Source organism: Apteryx rowi, unplaced genomic scaffold (assembly GCF_003343035.1).
Source record: "Apteryx rowi isolate R43461 unplaced genomic scaffold, aptRow1 scaffold_512, whole genome shotgun sequence".
Classification (NCBI taxonomy): domain Eukaryota; kingdom Metazoa; phylum Chordata; class Aves; order Apterygiformes; family Apterygidae; genus Apteryx; species Apteryx rowi.
In genome coordinates, this window is record NW_020450775.1 from 616,685 (window position 1) to 641,477 (window position 24,793).

A 24,793-nucleotide genomic window follows, 5' to 3' on the forward strand; every position below is an offset into this window, starting at 1 on the left:
TATTTCTCTTTCATAGTAAGAGGTTGTTTTTCTTCAGAAAGGCAATTCAGTCTGTATCCGGTTTTGACCTGATCCAAAAAAATGCTGTTGACATATTTGGTTAAGTTTATTATGTTTCCCACACAACTTCTAATATGTACCATTTTTACAACTGGGACTGCTGATACTGCTTTCTATTTAGCGAACTGGATTTTGCTGAAGATATTGTGGAGAAGGTACAAGGAACCATCTACCTGCAGCTACTCTTGGGCAGTGCTAAGGTAGACACACTGCTTATGGCTAAGCTCAAACAGGTCAGATACTACGCCAGAGGGTACAGTGCCTTGCACAGTAACATGACTCTTTAATGGACCAATAAATTAACTGGGATTGAAACACGACTTCAGAATTTAGGCCATCTTGACCCCACAATCCTTCCTAGCTTCCCCAGGGCTGTGATTATCATTATTTACTAGCTCTTTTATGTGATCGCTACCTTTGTTTCTGTCCCCTCGCACACATGAGAGATTGCAGCCTCAGAAAAAATGAGACACCTCCCAGAAGTAAAAATAAACTCCCTAAATACTGGGGAACAGGGAAAAGGCATGAGTTTGGCCTAAACCATGTGCATGTAGGAACAACATCTGATGCTAGCAATGGAAGAAATTACCAGGACCACATGAAAAAGAATCAGGGAAGGCACATTTCCTTGGTAAAAATACCCTGTAAATAAAAAGCCACTATGCTAACTAAAGAAAATGATGTTATCTTAGGGAGAATATGTCAGGGAGTGTATTGGGAGGTGACGTCTTAGGAAATGAGGTCCCCCAGAAGTGTCATTTCCCCCACTACCCCAGGGGGAAATTCCTTTGGCCGTGTCCAAGCACCCTGCACGAGAGACTTGGGAGGTTATCCCCACCTCACGGCGAACCTCTGATCAAAGTCCCGCTGCAGCAGCGGAGATGAACCCCGCAATGTCCGGCGCGGGCTGCCTGCAAAGCGGTCCGTGTCAACAGAAACCAGCACGCACCCCGGGGGCCGTGTGTTTGGGGGTGCAGACTCGCCGGGAGAGGCTCGCACTGGGCCGCGGCTCCCTCGACGCGTTTCGATGCTGCTGCAGGGGATAAACGAGCCCGTTTCCAGCAACGAGAGGCCGCGCTGGCTGCGGCCGAGCCCCCGCCGGGGCAGCAAGGCCGCGGCCCGGCAGCGCGGGGCAGCGCGGGCAGCGCCCGCCGTCCCCCGTTCCCACACGGGCTCCCCGCCTGACAGCGGCCATGTGTCTGCCCAAGTGTGATTAACACCGACTTGCCAAATCTCCCCCCGGGCCATTTGGGGCATTGCACGCGTCCGCGCTCCGTGTTTACACAGCGGCGCCTTCGCGCGGAGCCGTTTTTTGTTTATGGCGCTGGCAAACGAGCCGGGGGAGGTGGGCTGCGCCGCGCTCATCAGCCGCCGGGTATAAAAGCCTCCGGGCCCAGGCGGGCAGGGCGAGGTGGGTGGCGGYGCTGCCTTTACGCGGGTCGGCAGAGCATGGAGGGCGGACGGATGCGCTGCGGCTGCCCGCCCTTGGCGGCGCTGCCCCCCCGCAGCTGCCCCAAGGGCCCGCACGGGTACTCGCCCCCCTCCTCGCCGCCGCTGTGGTGCGCGGGGCCGGCCGCGCGCGCGCGCCAACGGCTCTGCCCTAACGGTCCTGCCCTTGCCCCGCAGGTCCGCGCCCTTCTGGAGACCCTGGGTGCCCGCGCAGGGCGAGGCGGCCCGGCGGCCCGGCACCGGGCCCGCTGCGGTGAGTGCGTGTGTGTGGCGGGGGGGAACGCGGCTTCGCAGCATCCCCACGGGGTGGCTGCGTGCGTGTGGGGGGGGCGGCGGGGGGGGGGGGTTGCCGAGGTTGAGCCCCCCTGAGGGTGGGCGCCGCGCTGCTCCGAGCCGGCCGAGGATGTGATCTCTGCTCTCTCGTCCCCAGGCTCACAGCCCCTGCGGGCTGGCGGGAGCCTCCCGAAAGCTGGCGCAGTACACGCACCCCGTCAGGTAAGTGGCTGTGCAGGGCAGGCTTCTGCGGGGCAGCGCCGGTGCCGCCCCCCCCTCGCTGCTGCTGCTGCTGCAGCCGGAGGGAAGAGCCTCCTGCTCGGCAGCGCTGGCTGGCAAAGTACTCGGGGCCATATATGTGTGTGTATATATATTTTTTTCAAATATTTATGTAGCTATTTAAGTACCTTCAGAGGGGCATGGGGGTCAAGATTCCTTTGAACTTACAGGCCCTTGAGCAAATGATTGCCAGCACTCATGCATTTACCTGATCTTTAAGATGCTCAGGTGCTTCTGCGGTTTGGGACTTAAGACAGTTACACAGTGATTATGGCATCTTTTTTGTGATGGCAGGGCTGGCTGAAGCACCTTGCTGCTCATTCCTGTGCCCTGGAGGGAAAAAATACAAGGAGGGGGAGGGATATTGAAAAATTGAATTACTTCATGGGCTGCTTCACTATGAAACTCCCATGTCCATGCCTGCACCTGCTTCCTTGCACTGGGAGGGAGGAAGTGACAGAAGGAGAGGACATGAACTGATAGAGCCAGCATTGCCAAGAGAAATACTTGTGTAACTGCTGCTTTAATGATGAAGGTGGTAATAGTATCTGCATCTGTAAACTACTTAACCCCAAAGTATCCAAAGTCATCTTGCAAACAGAACTCATCAGCAATGTGGAACTAACAGAACAATACTGTCAGTTCTGATGAAGGCATAAAGCAAATGACTACAGCTGAATCCACAGGAGAAGCTGTGTTCAGCTAGTACTAGTAGTTGGCTGCAAGGTGGCTGAATAACACAGGTTGTTATTTCAGATAAGATGCAGGTCTCTCCCAAATCTAGGCTCTGATCCCTTAAATGCTGAGGCATATGCTTCCTAAGCAATTGCACTGACTTCACTGAGACTGCTTACATGCTTAGAGGTATGGGTGATTGCTGGAGGGAACACTGGGGGTGGAGAAATCTTATGAAGCAAGTATCAGTTACTTCGTACTGCAAAGGAAGCAGTGTTGCAACAGTAACTGAGAAAGCATTCTTGTACTTGCTRTAAAACCATCCAGTTCTGTAACCTGATGTATTTCTATTATGAATAATCTGTATTTAATTGCTTTTGTCACAACTTGCTATTTTCTAATCTCTGGAGGCCTCTACTGTGTATTTTTTCTGACAGCTACTTTCAAACTGTAAGCAAAAGAGGCTGCTAGTTGAAAAGAAACAGGAAATATGGATTATATTAGTTGAGTAACACTATCTCACTATCTGCTAGCCCTAAACAGTGATATCAGCAATTTGTGTGTTAATTTCTGGGTAGAACATGGAAGCTACTTTGAAAACTAGAGGCATGGGGCATCTTTAAGAAGTAAAGCAGATGATTCTTCTTGGTAAGACAGGACTTGGGTGAAATATCAAGGCCTGATCCTCTTAACACTAATCTTAGTCACTATCATTCCTTTCCACTTTGAGTCTTGCCTTAGACCACTGTAAACCAGAGCCAAGATCTGACCTGCAACAACAAAAAGCACTAATTTAATCCAAATATATTGGGGATCCTGTTCAACACCTGTTACACTTCCTGGGAGTTGTTCCCATGAGGTCAGTAGTATTTGGATCAGGTCCCAGGAATCCTATTAAGGTACCAGTGGTAAGTTTCTGAGATGTAGTGGATCTCAGGCTTTAGAGTAGTCTTGCTAGAAAACTAGGGCTTTAAATGCATTTTTGCCTTTTCGGATGAAAACACAGAATCCAGAGAATATTTTTATATTAAAGTAGAAAGTAGCTTAGTGATGACTGAGAATGTGAGGGGAAAACTCAGGTGGGAAGCTGTCTGCTAGATAAACAGAACTTCACTGCTTCCTTTCTGTCAGCATCCAAGTAGAATATGTAATAACAAATAAACCTGTTGTATACTTGTTTCAGACTATTTTGGCCCAAATCAAGGTGCTATGATTACTTATATCAGGAAGCTGAAGCACTTCTGAAAAACTTTCCGGTTCAAGCTACAATTTCCTTTTATGAAGACTCAGATAGTGAAGAGGATGATGATGATGATCTAGAACAAGATTCAAGAATGGAATCAGATTGCTGATTGCAGGAAAGGCCAAGGCTACTTCCAAGACGTTTTATTTAAACATAATATAATGTATTATAGTATTTTTAAAGATAATTTATTTGTATGTAAGTTATTAATAAAACTGAAATGTTTTGTAATTTTATATGAACCTTTTATTTCATTCTAGTCCTGTCCCATTTCTAGGCAGGGAGGGTGGTGATTATATTTTCTTTACCCCCAAGGAAATATATTTGAGTTCTAGGCCCTAGATTTTGTAGACTATAGACTTGGGCACCAATTCTAGGAGCAAAGATCTGGATGTCTTGCTTTAAATGGTTCTGTGGTTATATGACTTCCTCCATAATTAAGGAAACAAGGAAAGGTTTTCTTTATGGTGTAGTAGGCCCAAAGCAGAGGCACATCAAAGAATCAATTTGGATCAAGTATATTGTGCCTGCTGTTATAATGGGGTTTCAAACATTGGGGGTGGTGAGGAAGACAAGCATTACAGCTGTTTTCCAGCTGGAGAGAAGGGTCCAAATTTTACTTAAATATGACAATTTGATTTAACAGGTCTCACTCATGACTGAAGAAAGCGTTTGCCTTAGGTCTCTCATGTGCATGAGCTGTATTGTTAAATGTAAATGCAGTGTAAAATTATTATTAGTTTTGTGTGTGAACTGGACATCAAGAATTGTATGGTTTTTTTGTTACTATAATCACAGCAAAGTCTGGACTATGTTGGTAATACAAAGAATGAGCTGCAACAACTACAGTAATAATCATCCAGGCCAAAGCCCCTAAAAGGACAGAGATCCAAAATTTTAACTCAAATACTGCTGTCTGGTACAGCCTATGTATATACACCAAACTGTCCTTGCCTGACCTCTGCTGTGGTGCATGGGGTCTGGCCTTGCAGCAGCAGCCCCAAAGAACTTGCCCCACTGCATACACCCAGAGCATGCCTGACACGGCATGGCAAGAAGTACTGAATCCCTTGCAGGCAGCACTTTATGTTGAAAATGCAGGCAGCAGTTATAATTGCATTACCATATATAATACAATATATTTACACATTGCAATATACATTATATACAATTCTATATTGTATATACAATCATATATACTATATGTTTTAGATATACACATATCTTTTATATTTTTTATATGTTATAATTGCATAACATTCATCTTATAAAATAGATATATGTAAGATATATATAATTGCATTATCTATTATAATCCCTGTTATAATAGTTTCGGCGTTTGAACAGCGCACCTGAAGTTAGGAGAGGGGTCTGTAAGAATAACTTTAGCGCAATGGYGTACGAGCTACTCAGGAAACATCCTCACCGGCTGCGCTTTGCCCTGTCCTTAGCGCTTGGCAGCGAAACCGCGCCGCGGCAGAACACCTCGGGCTCGCGGGCCTGGAAGGCAGCAGGGAAAGGGAAACGGGAGCGTTTGGATCGAGGGGCCGTTTCACGCGGCGGCGCAGCGAGCCCCGGGCCAGGGCCGCCGCGGGTGACACCGGCACAGCCGCTCCCGGGGCGGGGCCGGGCGGTGCTGGCCCCCTGCGCGCCCCGCCCCCTGCGCGCCCCGCCCCGCCCCCGCGCCGCGCGTGCGCCGTTCGCGGCGTGCCCGCAGGCCGCGGCGCGGTGGGCAGCGGGATGCTGAACGTGCCACCGCCGGCCTTCCCCGCCCCCCGCTCCCAGCAGCGGGCGGCGGGCGGCGGCCGCAGCAAGGTAGGGGCGGCTCGGGCCCGCCGCGGGAGGGAGGGGGTGTTTCGCGGCCCCGGCCCCGGCCCCGGCCGCGGCCCCGGCCGGTGTCCGGCTCCCGGGCGCTACCGCCGCGGCGAGCACGGCCGGGGCCGGGGCGTTTCGCAGGGCCGCTTCCGTGGCGGGGCTGCCCCGCGCCGGTTTGCTTGAAGCGTCTCGTAACGCCGCAGCTGCTGCGAGCGGAAAAGCGAAGCGGCGGCGGGGCCGGACACTGCCGCGGTGCTGCCGCCGCTTCTGCGGAGGTGGATGGCGACACTTCCTGTCCCGGCTCTCCTGGCTTTCCTGTTGCGTAGCTCTGCTGGAGCCGTTCTTAACTTAACGTTACAGCGTGCAACTTAAAGCTTGCGCTTGCGGCGTTCACCCTGGGAGCCTTTTGGGGGCGCTCGGTGTTTGCGTGTGTCTGTGGAAATCACGCTTGGGGCCCAAACCGTTAGGCTGGAGTAACGTCGGGTGGCTTGCGTCTGTGCGCTCTTCAGGGTTATTATCCTGGATTCCGGCGCGGCTTTTTAAGACCGCGATGCTTTAGGCCTGTTCTCTCTGTTGTTAGAATGTGGAGCAAAAGGGTTCCCGCCCCCGGTGCGGTGGGAAGGGAAGAGGGGAGGAAGCCTTAGGATCTTGCCCTGCCTTCGGGGCAGGCCGTGGCTAGTATGTCTGTGGTCAGCTGGAGCACTTCCCCCGGCTTGCCCTGCGTGAGTTTTCTAGTTGCTGCAGGACTTGTAGAAAGTCTTACTGGATACCGTGAAGATGAAATTTCAAATGCTTTTTCCTACATAACCTTGATTTTTCAAATTTTTTTTCTTTGTAAATGATTTGCCATTTCATTGCTGCTCACAAATTTCCAGGCCATAGCTAAAATGTCACTGATAAAACTTCTTAGTACTGCAGCTACAGGAGGACTTGGTATCTGCAGGTTAATGTTTGTTGGTATTTAAGAATTCCCTTGCTTGGGTTATTAAATAGGAAACTTCCTTAACCAGCCTTACTGCTGTATAGGGGTCCCAAATATTAGTGAAGAATACAGGTTGTTTTGTTTCTCATTTGCCCGAGTCCTCCTTGAGAGTTTAGAAAAGTGTTTTGAGTGGCTTGTCTCTTTCCTTAGAGTTTACCAGTGTTTGCACATTTACTACTTTTCAGGTACCTTTAAAGCCAGGAAGGAGTCTTATGGATTGGATTCGACTCACTAAAAGTGGGAAAGACTTGGCTGGTTTGAAAGGGAGGCTAATTGAAGTGACTGAAGATGAGCTTGCTAAGCACAACAAAAAGGAGGACTGCTGGATATGTATAAGAGGTTGGTTGCTGTGATGTTGCTTCTACATTTTTTTTGGCTAGTGTCTTTTCTGTACAAAACCCACCAAAAAACAGCAACAACCACTACATTTAGGCCAGATACAACTTCAATGTAACAGGATGCAATTTTGTTTGAGTTAGAGATCTTATGTAACAAAAAATTTTTCTTTGTTTTCAAGCCTTTCTTAAGAAGTCTTCAAAGTGAGCATACTTTACTCCTGTTGTATGCTTGTATATGAAAATAATAAAACATACGGTTACAGGTGATGCTCAAACAGCAGGAGCTTAGCAAGAATAAGACATTGAAAATGCTGACATGTGCTGACAGTCTGCAGTCTTGAAGTGTTTAGTGTCCTTAGCAGTTGAAGAGTTTTAGTGATCACTTTAAAATGTCTGAAGGTGTAACTTCTAAAAATGTTGTTCAGATCTGTACAACAGCCTTTGGGAAATAAGTGTGTGTAAACCCATACACTACTTCCTCATCATAAAATTCAGAAAGGCAAATGACAGCTGCCATACAGAGCAGTTGTTGCCTATAAGAACAAATACCTGTAGTAACGAAGCCATGCTTTTTATGTAACTAATTTTAAGAAAATTTAGCTCAAAAATTGAAATCGTTATAATTAGAATTAACAGTGTGTTAAAGGTGGTTTGGAGCAATAGCCCTGTCTAGAAGAGCTTTTTCAGTGCTGAAGCTGAAGTTCCCATTTGTCTTGCAGAAAGAAGCAGAATGTTTGCTCTCTGGTTTAGTCATTCTTTAGAGATTAAAATATGCTAATGTGGCCTTAAATTTGTTATGATAACGGTACTTCTATGAAGATAAATTAAGAAAGACCAGAGTGGCTAATGTGATCTTTCTTTAGGAAAAGTGCTTCGTGTCAGTGGTAACTTCTTTAACCTAGTAAGGAACAGCTTTGATATTTGCCATGATGTCAGCTCTGAACTATCGAAAGAAATTTAAGAATTTCTTTACAAGGGTGATAGCGTGGTTATGTTGGGTGTTAAAGGGAATGAGAGTGAAAGAGAGGGTAAAATGTCACTTAATACTAGCTTTTTTTAACAAAATAATAAAATTGTTAATGCCCTGTGTGTGCTGATCTCGGACATACTAACAAAACTATAGCAGAAGGAGAACTCAAGAAAGGTTGTTTACTGTGGACTGTGTTTATTTCCCTCACAAAAAAGGACACTTACTACTACAGACGGAATCACTGCTTAAGAATACTTCTGCTTTGTTTTTAATCTCTTATTCCCCCTAGGCTACATCTTTAAGGCTCATTTTTACAAAAAACTCTATCATGCTGCTTCTGCATCTGTCTTTAATTTTCACATCTCCACCTTTTCTTTGTCCTAAAACTAATAATGAAAACACAGCATAATTGAGAATCCTGGTAGATGATCTGTTGACATGATATATGGACAAGTTGTAAAATAACACCATTGTAGAAAAACTAAATGAATTCTTTGCTTTGGTGTAGTTAGACTGCAGCTCTATGGGGAAAAAGCAGAAAGTGATGAGAAGGGTGTGAAGTGGAAGAAGATCAGGAACTACCTCTGTTCAGAAACTAGTAAGGTGATCCTCAAACAAAATTGTCATATAGGCCACAGATATGTTAAGTGGGATGCCAGGGGTTTAAAAAAGAAGTGAGTGAAGGGTATATAAATGAGATTTTTTACTCGTGCAAGTTTGTTGGTAAATTGACTGTTAGGCTAACATTCAGGAGGTCCTTACTATTTAGATTTTTACAAATATATTTTCTTGTGTGCAGTAATCAGTGCCACACACAAGATGGCATAGTGGATACAGTCATCAGAAGACCAGGTCAGTAAAATGTGCAAAAATAATTTCTTTGTTGTTTCTTGGAGAGGTAAATGGGGGAGAACTTGGAGGGCTGCTGTTATGAAATAGGATAGTCCTAGGTATGTGTTGTATTCCCTGACTGCCCCCCACCCCACCCCGTGCTCAATGCCTACCTCTCTCTCTGGAGTAATGCACGCTTTTTAATGAGTTAAAAGCTTCTTATGGGAGCACTGGCATGGCTCCACTTTTGGTAGCTTCCTGTTTTGCTAATTTTATATAACTTCAAATGTTCTGCTAGGTAGACCTATATTAGTTCTCTAAGCAGCAGTATGTCTGCAGTTAAACCTGTTTCTAGTTGCATTCTCCAAGCTCTAATTACTTCAGTTGCTTGGCAACAGTAATTAGACTTCATCTTTTCAGGCCTGTGAAGCATTGTTTTATCTCACTGGAAATACTAAGAATAGTACTTGTGTAGAAAGAATGTGCTTTTGCTGGGTCAAAAATGTTATCAGTGTTAGAAGCCTTTAGTGAGTACGGAGTATGTGTAGTTTATGTTGTTGAATCTGAAGAATGGAAGTCTTGTTGCCAATGATGGCTGTTTTTCCTTATGGGAGACTGTTCCTCTCTGTAGGTGTTTATTCCGTATGTAAATGGTAGCAGGGAAGCAACTGTGAGAGCACTTTAGGAGTAACTTAATTGGAAGGGAAAGGGAAGACAGTTTTGTGCGCTAACTGGGTCAGTGTTATGTCCCTGCTTAAATCGGTCTCTTGCTTTTTTACCCCATAGCCAGGATAGAACATGTGCAACTTCAAGTGCTTTTTTGTTAAAGTCTTGACCCTGTAGGTGCCCCCAGACATTCACTGGGACAAGTGGTATGACTTCGTAGGAGTGACATCTCCATGTGATATGTCTTGTGGTATATATGACTGTGTAATTTATGTTTCTGTTTTTGGAAAGTCGGACCATTCATTCTGATGATGCTTACTGTTTGCCATTACATGCTATTTAGTATACATTAATTCTTACACTGGTTTTGGTGATGCGAAAATAGTTATAGTGGTCTTAGAAATTTGCTCACAGGTATTTATGTTCCATTTTCCACAGGACTTGTGTATAATGTCACACCATACATGGAATATCATCCTGGTGGTGAGGACGAACTAATGCAAGCAGCGGGAACAGATGGTACAGATCTCTTTGATCAGGTGAGAACAACTGGCAGTGAATGACTTGCTYGCCAAAAGGTATTTTGAAAAACGCACATTTTCTGTTTATTTTTAGGGCATCCCTGTGGAAATCGTGTTTTAAACTTTTTCAAGGTTAAGGAAAGTCAATGGATTTGTGTTCAGAATTGCACTAAAGTGTGCTGAAAGTAGCATATGGTTTAAATCTAGTATCAAAAGATGATAATGGAGATGTCACTCTACATTGCTCAGCTGATGCTTCAATTTGACCATTTTATTAAATTACTTGTTTTTTAGCTGAAATAGCAATAAAGTTAGCAACAATTTGAGATACCTCCTTCGTAATAAATTTCTGCATCGACTAACTGCTGTCTCTTGGGAGGCATTGTCTTCTCAGAGCGTATTCACTGTGTATTGACAAATGCTTGTAGGATTCTCTTGTCTAATAACTTGCTTGCTGCATTATCAGTTAACAAAGTACTAAGAAAAACTGCTGGCACTGCTGTAAACTGATTGTGAACAAATCATAACATGACATTTGAAGTCTTTTCTTTGTTTACCCTTTGCTTTTAGATGTTTTAAAAAAACTCTTAAAGGATTTGCAACATGGATGTACTTTCTGTAAGGAATCCCATGCAAACCTGGTGCTATACAAATGCACTCTAAGAGATGATTCACTGAGTTGGTATCTTTTTTTTTTTTAGAAACAGACATTCTTTAAGCCTCTTTCATTCATATGTTTTGAGAAACAGGGACAGAGCAGAAAGAAGTTCTTTTATCTCTTTACAGTTCTTACATCACGGTATGTTATTTGCGCAATGTTTTTAACAATGCGTGTTAGCAAGGGAAAGATGTGACAAAGCCTTTTTGCTTTGTTTTGTTCAGTTTATTTTGGTTAATCCTTTCGCAAATGAAGTGTTGAGTTCAGGCATAATTCTCCCTTGGTCACAAAGCATCTCTGGTTTAAAGAAATTTGCAGTTTCTCTTCTAAAAAAGTTCATCCAGTATCAAATTGTGGCCTGAAATTCTGATTCTAGATCRCTGTTTGTCAGGTATTGTGTGGTATCTTCAGAAATAGGAATCTTGTTAGCAGAGAAATGCCATTCTGGTACTTCTTACTCACAATGCATATTCAGAAGTCCATCGAATTGTTCCTAAGTTCACCTACGTACTTGCTACTTGGTTTTTTTTTTTTTTTTTTTTGGCCTAGGAGTGGAAAACAGTGTTCAGACTCATAAAATGTTTTTCACACTTCTGTTTCTGGCTGATATCTTTTATGTTCTGGAAACATTTCCATTGTCATCTGTTCTGCTTTAGCATTCTGTGTTGGTCAGATACTGATCTATTCAAATATTTGGTAGGCTGCTAGTGCTTCTCAGAGTAAGTTCTGAAAAATTAATTGTACTTCAAAATCCTTCATTTCATTCCATTATCTGTATACTAGGAAACTACTGCTTGTAGATGGGACATCCTTGTCTCATCTCCTCAGCTTTTCCAGTCTGAAGGGTTTTTTGTTTTTTGTTTTTTTTTAATCTCTACATACCATTCAAATTTGTCATGTTGCACTCTGTTTCCTTTTCTCTTTTCATGATGTCATCCTGGATGCCATATCAGAATTGGCTTTTCTGCTATCCATTTCCTATGGAAGGTCTCCAGCTCTGATCTGTAAAGCTTCTGCTTTTTCTTCACTTTATTTGACTTTCTAAAATTGATTGTTTCCCAGTGATTCAGTGTTTATAAGAAATAAATAAACAGAAATACACCAAGCTTGTAGGAGATTTTGATATATCTAAACTGTTACATGGTGTCTGTCTTTCCTTCATCAGCTGCTCCTTTTTCCCATCATTTGTATCTAGAAAAAACTAATTTTGCTTGTGGTAAAGACCTATTCAGGTTCCTTTAAGTACATAAAGCACAGGCTGGGATGCTGTAAACATTATAAAAAAGCCCTTCTGGAATCTTTGGTATAATTTCCTATAGCTCAAGACTGTGGTCTTCAGATACTGCAAAGCATAAAATTAATAAATTAAGCTACTGTCTGCTTTTCAAGGTTGTATTTTTTTTTAAACTTAAATACGTGCTATTTGTAATAGAAGTAAAAATAAGTGCTGAATAATTGAACAATAAGTGCCTGGGTTAAACAAATTTCTGCTAAATTAAAATCTGCCACTGTACCAAAAATGAACTCTTTTGGTATGGTATTTCACTTCATAGAATAACAATGTAGTAAGAATGACAAATTTTATGAAAATCAATTTTTTTAATATAGGTTCACCGTTGGGTCAATTATGAATCCATGCTGAAGGAGTGTCTTGTTGGAAGAATGGCTCTCAAGCCTGTTGCTGTTCCAAAAGGTGAGTGTTTTTAGAATTAAACTTCTAATGTTTTATTCCAAAGTTATCTAGAAGTTGTGGGAAATCCTAAATCATCATACTTATGAGGAGAGTCTGTATTCTGGCACAGAAATGAAGACTGTTGCATATATTTAGTCTTCTGACAGCATGTAGGTGAAGATGAAACTGTTTTATAAATGAAGACTTTTATATGTGATGTACTTCTACTTTTCTTCTTTTGTTCTTAGTCACCAGAAAACGGGTGTATGTGTGCGCRTGTGTGTGTACATTCTCCCCCCTTGGCAAGGAACCCTCTTCCTTCTTCAAGTCCTGGAGGACAAGCTATCATGGGCAGCTCTTGGGTATAATTTAGAGCATACAGAAATAAAAGTGAGGCTTTTCATACAGTGTTTCCACTGTCGTAGCTTCAAAGCCAGATATATGTCTGGAAAGTTGCATATATATTAAGATATTTGAATGCACGTGATATAATTCTTCCCAGAATCCTTTACTGGGTCTTCTAGGGTTTAAGTTAACTTGGAGAAAATTTTGCTAATAAAACAGACTCTTTTGAGCCAGGACAAGAGATGTAATTCATTGTCTTGAAATGCTGGTGATGTTTTTTTCTAATTTTGTGGCATCCTGTAGTTCACAAATTAAGCCATCTCTTGCATGATGCTCTTCAAGCTCTGACAAAACATATTTCATACTTGTTGAACACTTAGATTGCTTTACCTTACAGTTAGGCTGAATTTCTTTATCTCTGCTCTTATGAAGGGAAAATAGGATTTTACATTTCCATGTTGCTAGGTAGYAAATTCTGTTGTGGAGTTTTTAAGCTAAATGTTGCAATGTATTAACAAATCAAGACAGAGTAACTGCTTCATAGCTAATGGAGTTGAGGTGTTACAGATGAATTACTGCCACTTTGTCAGCTGTGTTAGAAACTTAAAAGTAAGCCTCCATGGGTTTTTTTAATTTCATTAGTCTTCAACTTTTCTGCAACTGGAGGGAATTCTTGTGACAGCAGCAAATAAAAAAATAAATGTGTCTTTGCTTCTGCTAGCTATGCCAGTCCATTTTCTGCTGCTTACTTTCTCTTTGGCTTTCCTCTCTAATAGGACTGCTCCATCCATTTAGCTGTAGTAAAATTTGCAGTTTAAAACATTGCCAGTTTTATGAAAATGGTTCTGTTGTCCGTGTGTCTTTTGACCATTTCAGGCTTGAAAAAAATGTAATTTCACTTAATTAAAAATGAAGCCTATCAGACTGGATTTGCTGAATGCTTATCAGAAAAAGCAGCAGTAATGGATCTGCTTCAGCAATCCAGATTTAGTTTAATAATTAGTCTTTAATACATACCCAGGCAAAACTGCATGTGTCAATTGAATAATTACTATCCCTACTTAAAAGTAGAAAGGCAAAAAAGACCATTGGGGACAGCTTGCTTGAAGGAAAATTCTTTAGTGCAAAATTCTAGAAGCTTACTTTGATTCATGGTGGGTTTTGCATCCTCCTCTTCTGAACAGTGAATTATGAAGAATGTGATTGATAAACTTCCTATTGGACAGCAATAATTCTTAGGTTATGTCCTTTTGTAAGACTGAGTTCAGCAAAATTTGGATTTGAAAATGGAAGAATAAAGTACAGAGCTAAGGTATATGCTTTTGAGTTTAGCATTAAATGGGACAATATGTATGGAGGAAAGACAGGACTTCAAATTATAGTATAAACTGTTTTTTTGTGGCACAGAGTGAGCCTTTGACAGTATTGCAAGCGTTGGTACTTACTGTTTGGTATAGTTTCAATACAGTGTTAGTAAGTCAGATGTGGATTTGTTGGAGCGTTGCTGGAAGATTTGTGACTGTTCAGCTTAGTTTTGTATTTCCTAGGTTCTAGAGATTTTTTGGAAGATAGTACCATTATTTACTCACTGAATTTCTAAGGAAGCTTAAGCTTGCCCTTGCATATTCTAGGGTTTTTGTATGAAAAAAAAGTCTTCTCTAGATGTTGGTGATGGTTAGCCTTTTGCTGAGTGGTCTTTGGGAATGCTGCTTGATGAACCATTCTTCTGTAGTGTTACAGAGCAGTGGAGGATTATAGCTGTGCCCTGGAACGTGTAGTGTTGTACTTGGTGAGAAGGCCTGCGCGGTAACTACAGCAATAACCAAGTGTGTGAGATACAATTTCAGAATCTCCTTCCTCCTTCCCTCTCCCTCAGAAATCCTTTACAGTTTCAAACTTTTTGCCATTATTCTGCTTATTGTCCATTCAGGTTACTCAGCTCTAGATGTTAGCACAGACATTACTTTATCATCTGGTATCTTTTACTCCTGTTAATGTTCCTCACAGGCGCATCTTAATATATGCCCATATGTTACTTTTGTGGTAACATAACTTGTATATTGGAATGTATGTACTAGTTTGGATTATTAAGTCAGTCAGAATGGGCTGAGAGCTATAAGTGCGATGCAAAGAAGGAAGGTAGGACTGTATCTTGAAAATGCCTCTAACAGCTGTCCTTAAATTTGGAATACTAATTTTTGTGCAGCTTGTTAAAATACAGTGAAATAAGAGTAGAATTTTGAACACAAAGACTGAACTTTAATCAGAAACGAGTTTTTTGAGTGGCTTGCTTGTCTTAGCAGAATGCTTGAAATGGGATATGGCAGAATACACAGAGAAACACAGCCTAAAACAAGAGTCTTGGGAAAACTGTCTCATTCATCTTACAGAGCCTTTTCATCCCACAGTGGCACAACATGAAAGCTATATATATATATATATATATGTATATATAGGCAGAAAGCAGCTTGGGTACATCCAGAGGGCTAATTTCCCCCCAGATATTGCTGTGAGCAAGAGAAAGGTATTTTTCTGAGAGGCACTATGCCTTTGCCCTTGAGTTGAGTATTGTTATATATGAATTGACACTATGTATTCACACACTTACTTGGCCTTTATCCTCTTATCCATTCTCCTCCTAGTATTTAGATATTTTTTGTTTGAAAGTTGTTGCAGAATACTGTAGTCTTCATGAAAAGTTCAGATAATAACTTTCCAAATAATAAAAGCATTTGACAGAGGAGCTTATAGGAAGATTTTTTTTCCCTGGGCTTCTGCCAAGGATTGGGCTTAAAGTAGGTTTAGAAGTTGTAGATTAGATTCAATGTCTACTACATACTGACTTGAGACAAAGGTCATTTAAAGTCCGACAGATTTAGCAAGCCTTGTAAGCTTCTTGGCTATGAAGTTTATAATTACACAAGGTAATCTGTGCTGTTTGTTTTGCAGTGTCAGGTAAGAGTTCTTGCATTTCCTGCCCTTGAGTGCTGTGCAACTTTCGGCATTTTTAACATAGTATTTTTTTCAATTATACAGAATATTTTGTAATGGTATTCAGTGCTGTATTTAATCTTGATATCTTGATTGCTGAAGCATCCTTGTTAATCTTTTTATGTTCTGGAGGTTTTATTTGGGGGTTCCTTAATTTGGCTCATTTCTTCAGTGCGATGTGTGCCTGTTAACTTCACTGTCTTGGTCACTGTTATTTTTCTTAATGCTTGTAGAGATTTCTTCTATATCTGAAGAGAAGAAACAGCTTAACGGTAAGTATTTGACCTGGGGCAAGGTGGGGAGCAAATCTTAAATTTATTTGAATGTGATTATTAAATGAGCAGCATTTATCAGAGACTGTCTGTTTGTATACTTCAATCTGATGTTGAGGTGATAGTAATCTGTGGGAATTACAGTAGGTGAAATTCTAATCAGGTAGGGTGAATTCAGTGATTAAAAGTGTTGAAAGATGGCAGTGGAATAGTGCAGAAAAGGGAGGTTTGAGGTTAGAGGCCAGTTCTTAGGGGAGTCCTTCATGGATGTGGCTTCTGCTGGAGTTGGACAAGGTAGGTTGCAAATAACGCCTTGCTGTTGAAATTTGCCAGTCCAAAATTGTCAGACTTTTTCATCCTCCACTGTACTAGAAAAGCTAGGTGGCYGTGGAGCTGGAATAACAGAAATGGGATGAAATTTTGTGGGAAATATAGAATTAATAAGACTCTACTGAAGCCTGAGAGTTTATTACATGAAAATGACTAGAGCTATGCATTTGATTTTGATCTTTTTAAGGAAGGAAAGCTATAGAGTAATTAGCAATCTTAGTGTAAGAGGCTCCCTARAAGAACCTCTTGGGCTTACTGAATCCAGTTAAATGAGGTGTGATGGGAGTGTGTTGGCAGAGGAAATAAGATGAATACCTGTGAAGGGAAATATTACTGTTTGAGCTAGAGTCTGACCTTTTGGTGTGAAAACAGATGGGTATCATGAAAAAGTTGAGGCTGAAACTTAGGAGAAGAAATCTAGAGCAGTCGAATTTTGGAACAGCAGGAAGAGCAGAAACCAGGATGTGTCCTGGGGTGAATCCAGAGAAGTCTGAGGGTGGTATCCCAGCACATCTAGGCGCAGTGCAGGGAAGTTTACCCATTCATGCTCTGTCTGCTGCCTTTGAGTTCCCATTTGCTTTCTTCTGTTTTCATACTGTTTTTCTTACCCTCGCTTCATGTTCTGTGAATGTTGTCTTTGACTTTTAAAAGGCAGATTACCTTTTAGTATGTACAAGCATTGAACTACACAGACCTTTAATACTGCAGTTATGCATACGTCATATAAAAGTAAGCAAAACTGACTTTATTTGTTTTTGTTTTGCCAATAGCCTTATGGATCATTACACTAAACTTTGTGACAGAGTCTGCTTTCTGTCTCTTTATTTTTTTCTTCAGCACTGAACAAGTTGTTGGAATATGCTAATCTTGCTTTGAAGGGCGGGAGGAACTGGAAAACAAACTCTGCTTCACTGTCATTGGAATTATATCACAATGCAGCAGTTAGTAGTCATTAAATAACCCATAAATATTTTGATTCAAGTAGAAGACTAGTTGTACCATCTACTCCAATGTTTTTCTTTCTTCTGCTTGGTTCCAYTGGTTCATGAATTTCTTACTTTTTGTGCTTGTCTAGCTGTGCTGAGTTTTCATATGGCTTGTTCATGTTGGTGGTAGATCCAGGAAAAGAAAAATAAGTGATATTCCTTCTCTCTTCCTGTCTGGCTTACCTACCTGCTYCTAGATATGTTGGGTTTTTTTTCATCCAGGTCATGTGAATTGTCAGAAGACATAGAAAATGTTGTGTATTTCCAACTTCTGATTGTAGTTTCATGCAAAAGTGCCAAAAACCGAATGAAATTATAAATAAAACCTGTTTGCTGTATTCAGCCTACCTGTCTGGCAAGACTGTTTTCAAAATAGGAAGAGTCAGTCCCTGAAGATTTTGGCACTGACATTAGCAGTTGTGGACATTTTTTATTTATTTTGTTTTACATTCTATGAGTTTTTCATATTCAGTAGTTGTATCTCGGTGCCTAGCTCTTGTAAATTGAAGTCTAAATGAGACTAGAAATAAACATTGCTGTCTGAAGGTGGAAAAGAGAAGCCTATGGCGTGGGCTGTGGTTTTTAGGAAGTTGTTGGTACTAATGAAGACATTTTTGTCCTACCAGTCTAAAATGTGTAAATAATAATTCTGTTTATATAGTGTGCTCAGGTCAATTATATAAGCATATTATAAATACACAAATATAAATAAATATRTATTAATAATACATAAATATTTGTTAAATATAGCCTTTTTTTTAAGTACATCAATTATGTGTAAAGTTAGACTGAAGTTGCCAAAATATTTTGTTAGTGATGCAGCCTTGAAAGTGAAGCCTAATGTGCTCCTGGTCATCTGTTGATACTTGAGGTTCCAACAAAAGACATCAGAATTTCAAAGTGCTTCCTTTCCCAGGAACTTTAAGCACAGTATCAAATATATATTCTAAAAATGATCTTTTCAGCCTTGCCCCTTTGAGCTAAACTGAGGTTTCCCTTATATGCAAACTATTAAGATGATGATTTCTGTAATATTAACAGTAAAATAAATGACTTGGGCAGTTCCACCATCTGAAAACAATCTGGTGGTGTTGAGGATATGCACATCAGAACTTGAAAAAACACATGATGTGGAAAAGGGTGGTGGGAGGAGATATTCTAGAGCTTCAAATACAGAAAACAAACTCTTGTAGTTCAACAAGCTGGAATTATTCAGAGTTTCTCATAAGTAATATAAATGTTCCTGTTCTTCTTAGTAATGTTTGGAGTATTCAGATATGTAAGGTCTGTTCTGGGCCTTCTTAGAATAAAGAAAACAAAAGATACATAAAGCTTTTGTGGAATCCTAAAATAATTTAGGTTGGAGGGAACATCTGGAGGTTCTCTGGTCTGGTCCCCTGCTCTGGGGAACCAGAAAGGTGAACTTTGCTAAATCAGATTGCTCAGGAGCAGCCCCACCCTTATGGGAAAGAGGTGTCTCTCCCCTCCCCTCCCCTCCCCTCCCCAATATGTAATCAGAATTTCCTTTGGAACTACTTGTCCATTGCGTCTTTCCCTTCTGCTGTGCCCCTCTGAGAAGCCTGGCTGTCTCCTCTGTATCCCCTCCTCCCTTCTCTTTAGGTAGCTGAAGACAGAAGTTAGATTTCCCCCTTAGCCTTTTCTTCTGCAGGCTGAATAAACCCCGTTCTCTCGGCCTCACTGCATATGTCCTGTGCTCCAGCTGCTGACTGTCTTAGTGACTGTGCTGGCCTTGCACTGGTGTGTCTATGTCTGTCTTGCACTGGGAAGCCAAAACTGGACACAGCACTCCAGATGAAGTCTCCTAAGTAGAATAGAGAGGAAGGATCGCTCCTCTCAAACTGCTGGCTACACTTCTTGCCCAGGATGCAGTTGGCCACCTTCACTACAAGGATGCAGTGCTGGCTCAAGTTTAGCTTGTCTGCTAGGTCTCCAGATCCTTTCTGCAAAGCTGCTTTCTATGCAGTCAGGCCCCCAGCCTGTTTTGTTGCATGAGGCTATTTTGTCCCAGCTGCAAAATTTTGCATTTGCTTTTGAACTTCCTGCAGCTTTTGTAGGTCCATTTCTTCAGTCTGTCAGGGTCCTTCTGAATGGTAGCTATAACCTTCAGTGTTTGGACTGCTTCCCCTCATTTGGCATTGTCTACAGACATCTTGACAGTGGGGCAGAGTGCATCCATCAGGTTGCTCATGCAGATGCTAAACAGTATTGGTATTCCCTAGGGAATGCCAGCTGTAACTAGCCACCGGTTGGACTTTGTACTGTTGATCACAACCTTGTGAGGCTGTCAGTCATGCTAATTTTTCCACCCACACTGTAGTCCAACAAATCTCTCCAGTGTGGCTACAAGGATAATATGAGAGAGACTGTCAATAGCCTTGCTAAACTCCAAGATAATGACATTCAGTGCTTTCCACTCATCCAAGAGACAGTCATCCCATCACAGAAGGCARTCAGGTTGGTCAGGCCTGATTTACCTTTGAGAAAATTCTTTCTTGTCCTTCAAGTGCCTGCATATGGCTTCCATAAGAACTTACTTCTGAACAGTTCCAGGGCCTGAGGTTAGCCTGACTGTAGTTCCCTGGATCTGTCTTCTCATCTTTCTTGAAGACGGGTGGGATATTTGTCTTTTTTCAGTCACTGGGAATGTCCACTGATCACCATGGCCTTTCAAAGATAAAAGTAGCCTCACAGTGATGCTGAGCAGCTTCCTTGTCATGCTTGCATGTATCCCATCTGGTCCTGTGGTATTCACGCAGCATCTTACAGTATTTCAGAATACTTCACAAAGTGCTTGGTTTGCCAGATCATTCTGTTTTATTCTGGCCATTCATATTTTAATTGCCCTGCAAAAGCAAATAGGAGTGGGTATGACTGAATTTCAGTACAAGGTCACTTCAAAACAAGATTTCTAAAGAAACTTCACAATAATATGCTATCTATATTTTTAATAACCTTACTCATGTCAAATAGTAGCTCTTGTTTCCCTTGAGAGAAGTCCAGTCAAAGAGACTTTCTGATACCTGTCAGGTAGATATGGTATTGCAACCTGATTACAGCTAATCCAAAGTGTGATACAGTTTATTACAAATATACTCAGAACACTCCAAACCTCTTTTCATGATTAGGAGTTCTGTCCTCTTTCAGTGCAGGCACACACACCTTACCTCCTCTTAACTGTAGAGGCCAGTCTAAGCACATGGTATTGGTGTCTCTGAGAAAGGCTTAGCCATTGACAAGGGTTTTATCATTAGGTGGTTGTTTTTCTTTTGCAATGATCTGACTGTTCTGCTCTTAGCTTCCTTGGCAGCTGCTGAGTCACAGATGCTGTGTACGTAGGGGTAACTAAGGATGACAGTGTAAGAAATTCCAGCAGGTATCAATTGGTTTGGGGTAATTCCTCCATCTGGATTATCCATCATTTTGACAGATTGGATTAGACCAGAATGGGCCTCTTTGTTTTTATATACTTCCCACATGGTGGAGTCACGTAATTTCTGTGTTTAAACTTGTAGTCAGACTACAAAACTTACTGGTGTTTAGAAGATAATGAACTAAGTCAATGAGAAAATTCATACATTAATTGTATTTTATGCATAGCCATTTCTGGTTTACAAGGTTTGCCCTTGAATRCACTTAAAAGATTCTAGAAAGCAAGCATTTCTGCAATATGATTGATTAAAAAGACTGCTCAGCCCAAGGTCACCTTCGTTCTTAGAGGAATGTAATAAAGAATTGGTTTTATGTCCCTGTGTCTTTAGGAAAATGCTTTACATCCTAGAAATGGCCTTCTCTGGTATGAAATTTCTGCTCTTTGCCTTAAGCTTTAAAATAACCATCCTTTTGTAATAAGAGCATAACTTACCAATGATTATCTTACACCTCTGCCTAACCACTGTTAGTAAAATTCCTGCTATACATGTGGTGTTACAAATCATATTATACTTCAGTCTGTGCATCTTTCTCCATGGTGATTCTATACAATTTCCTTGCATCAGAGTTGATGGAGGACTGCTACTTGCTTGAACACGTCATCTCTGCTCAAGTTCTTGCCCARTATGTTCCATTTCCCTTAGGCCAGAAATGAGTTTTGCTGTATAAATATTGAACAAGTATTGCCTCCCAGTAAAGGCTTATTCAGACTGTTTCATAATGTTTAATAGTTAAAGCAAGTAGCTGAATTCTGCAAAGATTCCTATAAAAGCACAAAGTAGAAATATTAAGGCTGAAATCAGCTTGACTGACTAATGTGAAATTTTACTTGTGAATTAGATTAGATTGGACATTCAAGATTGAATTTATCTGTATTTTATAAACAATTAGTTCTGTTAAAGTAAATTAATTAAGACAACTTTTTTCTCTGTTTCACGATCACAAAATGCGAAAGCACAAGCCAGTGACAGATGAAACTGAAACCAAGTTACATGTCTTAGAAAGTCTGTGCACACAAATTCTGTGGTATATGGAACTCTAACTTCTGAAATAGAACTTCATGTTTTAGGAGCCTGCTCTCCCAAGAGCAAGTGCCGAATTAAAAACACCAAAAAACTATGTGAATGCCTTTGTCCATCTGTGGAAATAAAACCACCAAATATTGAGGAAGGGTATTTAGCACATAAATGTTAAACTTATGATTATGGTTTCTATTAAGTGAACATCACTGCAAATATTTTAATGACTGTCTGTCCTTTGTAGGTATGCTTCCTGAAAAGAAACTACTGGGTGTTTCTGCTAAAGATTTAACTCCAAGGTATACCTTTCTTATTCATTGTCTGTTGAACATACTTTTTAATAACTCCATGCAGTTCTTACTGAATGCAGGCAACTTCTTCCATATTTAGCTCTCAGTGTTTTACCTAAATAGATATACGTCATTATCATCCTCTTAGAAGTAGGAAGGCTGAGGTTCCAGATTTAAATGACTTGACCAAGGTCATATGGACCTTATAGGCAGATGATGCATGTTTCCTGGCTTGCTCTGCTGTTTTCTGACACTTGTACTTCCCTGCGTCCTGTATAAATGTACGGTTTATATTCAGTCTCCTCAACCTTGCTTCTTGTGATAACTCCTGGAAAGTGATTTTTGCCTGGACTGATTACTTTTTTTACTTCAGTTATTTGTCCATAAACATATGAGTTAGCACATCTTGGAAAAGTACCTCATTTCAAACTGGAATATATTAAGGTATGATAGCTATATTCAGGCTTTTACAGTTTACAAATGCAAAGGAAAACAGGCCCTAATAAACTACTGTGGCATGCCTGCTGTTGTCAGAGGTATCATTTTACTCTATGATGCCTTGAGACCCTGAGGTTCACTTTTTCACTTTGCATCAAGGTCTCCTGTGCATATGCTATCTCTGGGCTACTTACATGCAGTCATTTAAAATGGTGTGGGTAAACTGTGGCTTGTGAATAATTGGAATGTGCTCCCCAACCATCCCTGCCTTTTTTCCCTGTGTGTGTCTGGTGTGTTCAGGTTTGTGGCAGGCAGGTGGGCAGCCTAGAACATGTTGGCTACCAGGAGTGTCTGCTGGAGGGGGTGCCTTCCCTCCCTGCCTGCCTTCATGCTCCAAGAGCCCCAACACTAGGCAGCAGTGATCAGGACAAGAGGGAAGGGAGAAGACAGTAGTAATATAGATGTGAGGTGTTATCCTAGTTGTGGGGACAGAGTTGACTTTCATTGACTGGGATTGCAGCCTTCGTGATGCCGGAGTCAGATGAGCAGTATAGATGCTGTATGGTGGAGAGCCAGGCATCATATGATTGTCAGATGTATGGCCCCCATGAAAAGGGGGAAAGAAAGGAAAAGCTTTCCTGGGGATGAAGATAAGTATATTGTGCCGAAGAGGTGTTGGGAACTTCTTAGCAAGTGTAAGGTGATGCAAACAGTTAGCATGACAAGGGTGTGCTTCCTATTTCTTAGGCTTGCCCCAGATTTATTGCAAGGTTTGGGGGGCTTTGGAACATAGGAAAGTAAAATTTTGATTTGGGGAGACGAAGGGGACTGCCGTTCTGTGGCATGTGGGGTGGAACTAATAGTTCTTGCAACCCACCTTGGCCACTTTGTCTGGAGTTTTGTCTGGAGATTTTGACCGCCTTGTTAGGAAGGTTCATGTGTTGCAAAGAGGATGCATGTGCTTGTTGAGTAAGACCAATACAATGTAATTTTAACTACAATGTGCTAACTATCAGGATGGGTAATTACATTTCTCTTATTTTAATGTTATTTTGAAAATGATTGCTTCTGGAGTTATCTCTTCAAAACACAATAAATAATGTATTTATCTTGTAACTTCATGAAAGAAGCTGTGCTTGAAAGCTGCTTGTTAAATGTATTTTGGTATGTCCCAAAAGTATGTATTTTTTTTCTTTTCTGTWTTTTTTATTTTACAGTTATGACTGGTTCCAAACAGATGGTTTGATCACCGTTGTTATATATACTAAGCAGAAGGTAAATGTATTTTATGAAAAGGAGAATTACAAGATCCAGTTGTGATCCAGCTTGATTTCTGGGACAACTTTTACTAAAATAATGTTCCTTTTCCTTGCTGATGTAAGGATATGAATGCAGAGCTGGTGATAGTTGACTGTCAAGACAAAAGATTAAGGGGAGAGATCATCGTGAATGAGCACTCATATGTCTTAGAAGTTGGTAGGTATTTTAATTTGCAGTTGAAAATACTGAATTTGCATTGTTTTTTTTTTAAAAACCTCTCACAGACCGTGGATAGTGTATTTTACGTATACCAGTTTACCTTTTATACGTCTTCCATGGGAGAAGATTACTTAAAAATACCTCATTGTAAAGGAAATCCATTGTCAACTCACATATCTTCATTTTTAACATGTACTTAATTTTTTATACCATTTCTCATTTGATGTCCTAAGCTACATAGAATAAGGTGTAGTAAGAAATGGAAAAGAAAAAACTTTACATGACATTGATACCAAGTGTGTGTTGCTGATGATTATTAAAAGGCCCTTATTCAAAAATGGCAAATGAAATTATTTTGATARATGTAGATTGGTAGCTTTACATGAGTCACTTGTAAAAATAATGAGAAAATGAGTGCCTTTCTTGATGTTATGTGTTAGCTCACAGAAGTCACTGGGATTGGTACGATGCAACACAGTGAAATTTCAGGGCATGATAAAGATTCATAGAGTGCTTGGCTCATTAGTTCACTTGGTACTTATAGCCTTGAACTGAGTGTATATGTGAAGACTAGAATGTGACCTTTCTTTTTTTCTCTCCTTAAAAAAGGATTTGTTTTTCTTTATTTCAGACTTGGATCATGAAGTTGAAGACTTTTTTAGTAAGTTCTGTCTCTTGTAGCATTTCTTTCTTCTGTATCTCTTTTAATGGCAGATGTTGCATGTCAGTTTATTTTTCTGTGCCTCTGACGAGCATTCAAT

The 24,793-nt window shown here is 41.1% G+C and overlaps 2 protein-coding genes across 7 annotated transcripts in view; both read left to right on the forward strand.

Annotated features, from left to right (window-relative positions):
- Positions 1-1,509: 1,509 nt before the first annotated feature.
- Positions 1,510-4,088, forward strand: RIPPLY2 (ripply transcriptional repressor 2). Its single transcript, XM_026080258.1, has 4 exons — positions 1,510-1,589; positions 1,645-1,762; positions 1,940-2,004; positions 3,920-4,088. The coding sequence occupies exons 1-4, from the start codon at positions 1,510-1,512 to the stop codon at positions 4,086-4,088; spliced, it is 432 nt and encodes a 143-aa protein (XP_025936043.1).
- A 1,588-nt stretch (positions 4,089-5,676) lies between these two features.
- LOC112972964 (cytochrome b5 reductase 4) overlaps positions 5,677-24,793 on the forward strand; it is a 35,677-nt gene continuing 16,560 nt past the window's right edge. For 3 of the 6 annotated variants that reach the window (XM_026080239.1, XM_026080242.1, XM_026080244.1), the window contains exons 1-9: positions 5,677-5,794; positions 6,962-7,115; positions 10,020-10,120; positions 12,369-12,453; positions 16,002-16,040; positions 22,070-22,124; positions 23,771-23,828; positions 23,936-24,029; positions 24,664-24,693. In XM_026080239.1, the coding sequence (XP_025936024.1) occupies positions 5,720-5,794; positions 6,962-7,115; positions 10,020-10,120; positions 12,369-12,453; positions 16,002-16,040; positions 22,070-22,124; positions 23,771-23,828; positions 23,936-24,029; positions 24,664-24,693 (691 nt within the window). In that variant the 5' untranslated portion in view covers positions 5,677-5,719. Of the gene's footprint in view, positions 5,795-6,408; positions 6,517-6,961; positions 7,116-8,883; positions 8,937-10,019; positions 10,121-12,368; positions 12,454-16,001; positions 16,041-22,069; positions 22,125-23,770; positions 23,829-23,935; positions 24,030-24,663; positions 24,694-24,793 lie in introns of those variants that run through there. The other 3 variants (XM_026080240.1, XM_026080243.1, XM_026080241.1) reach the window with 3 other exon arrangements.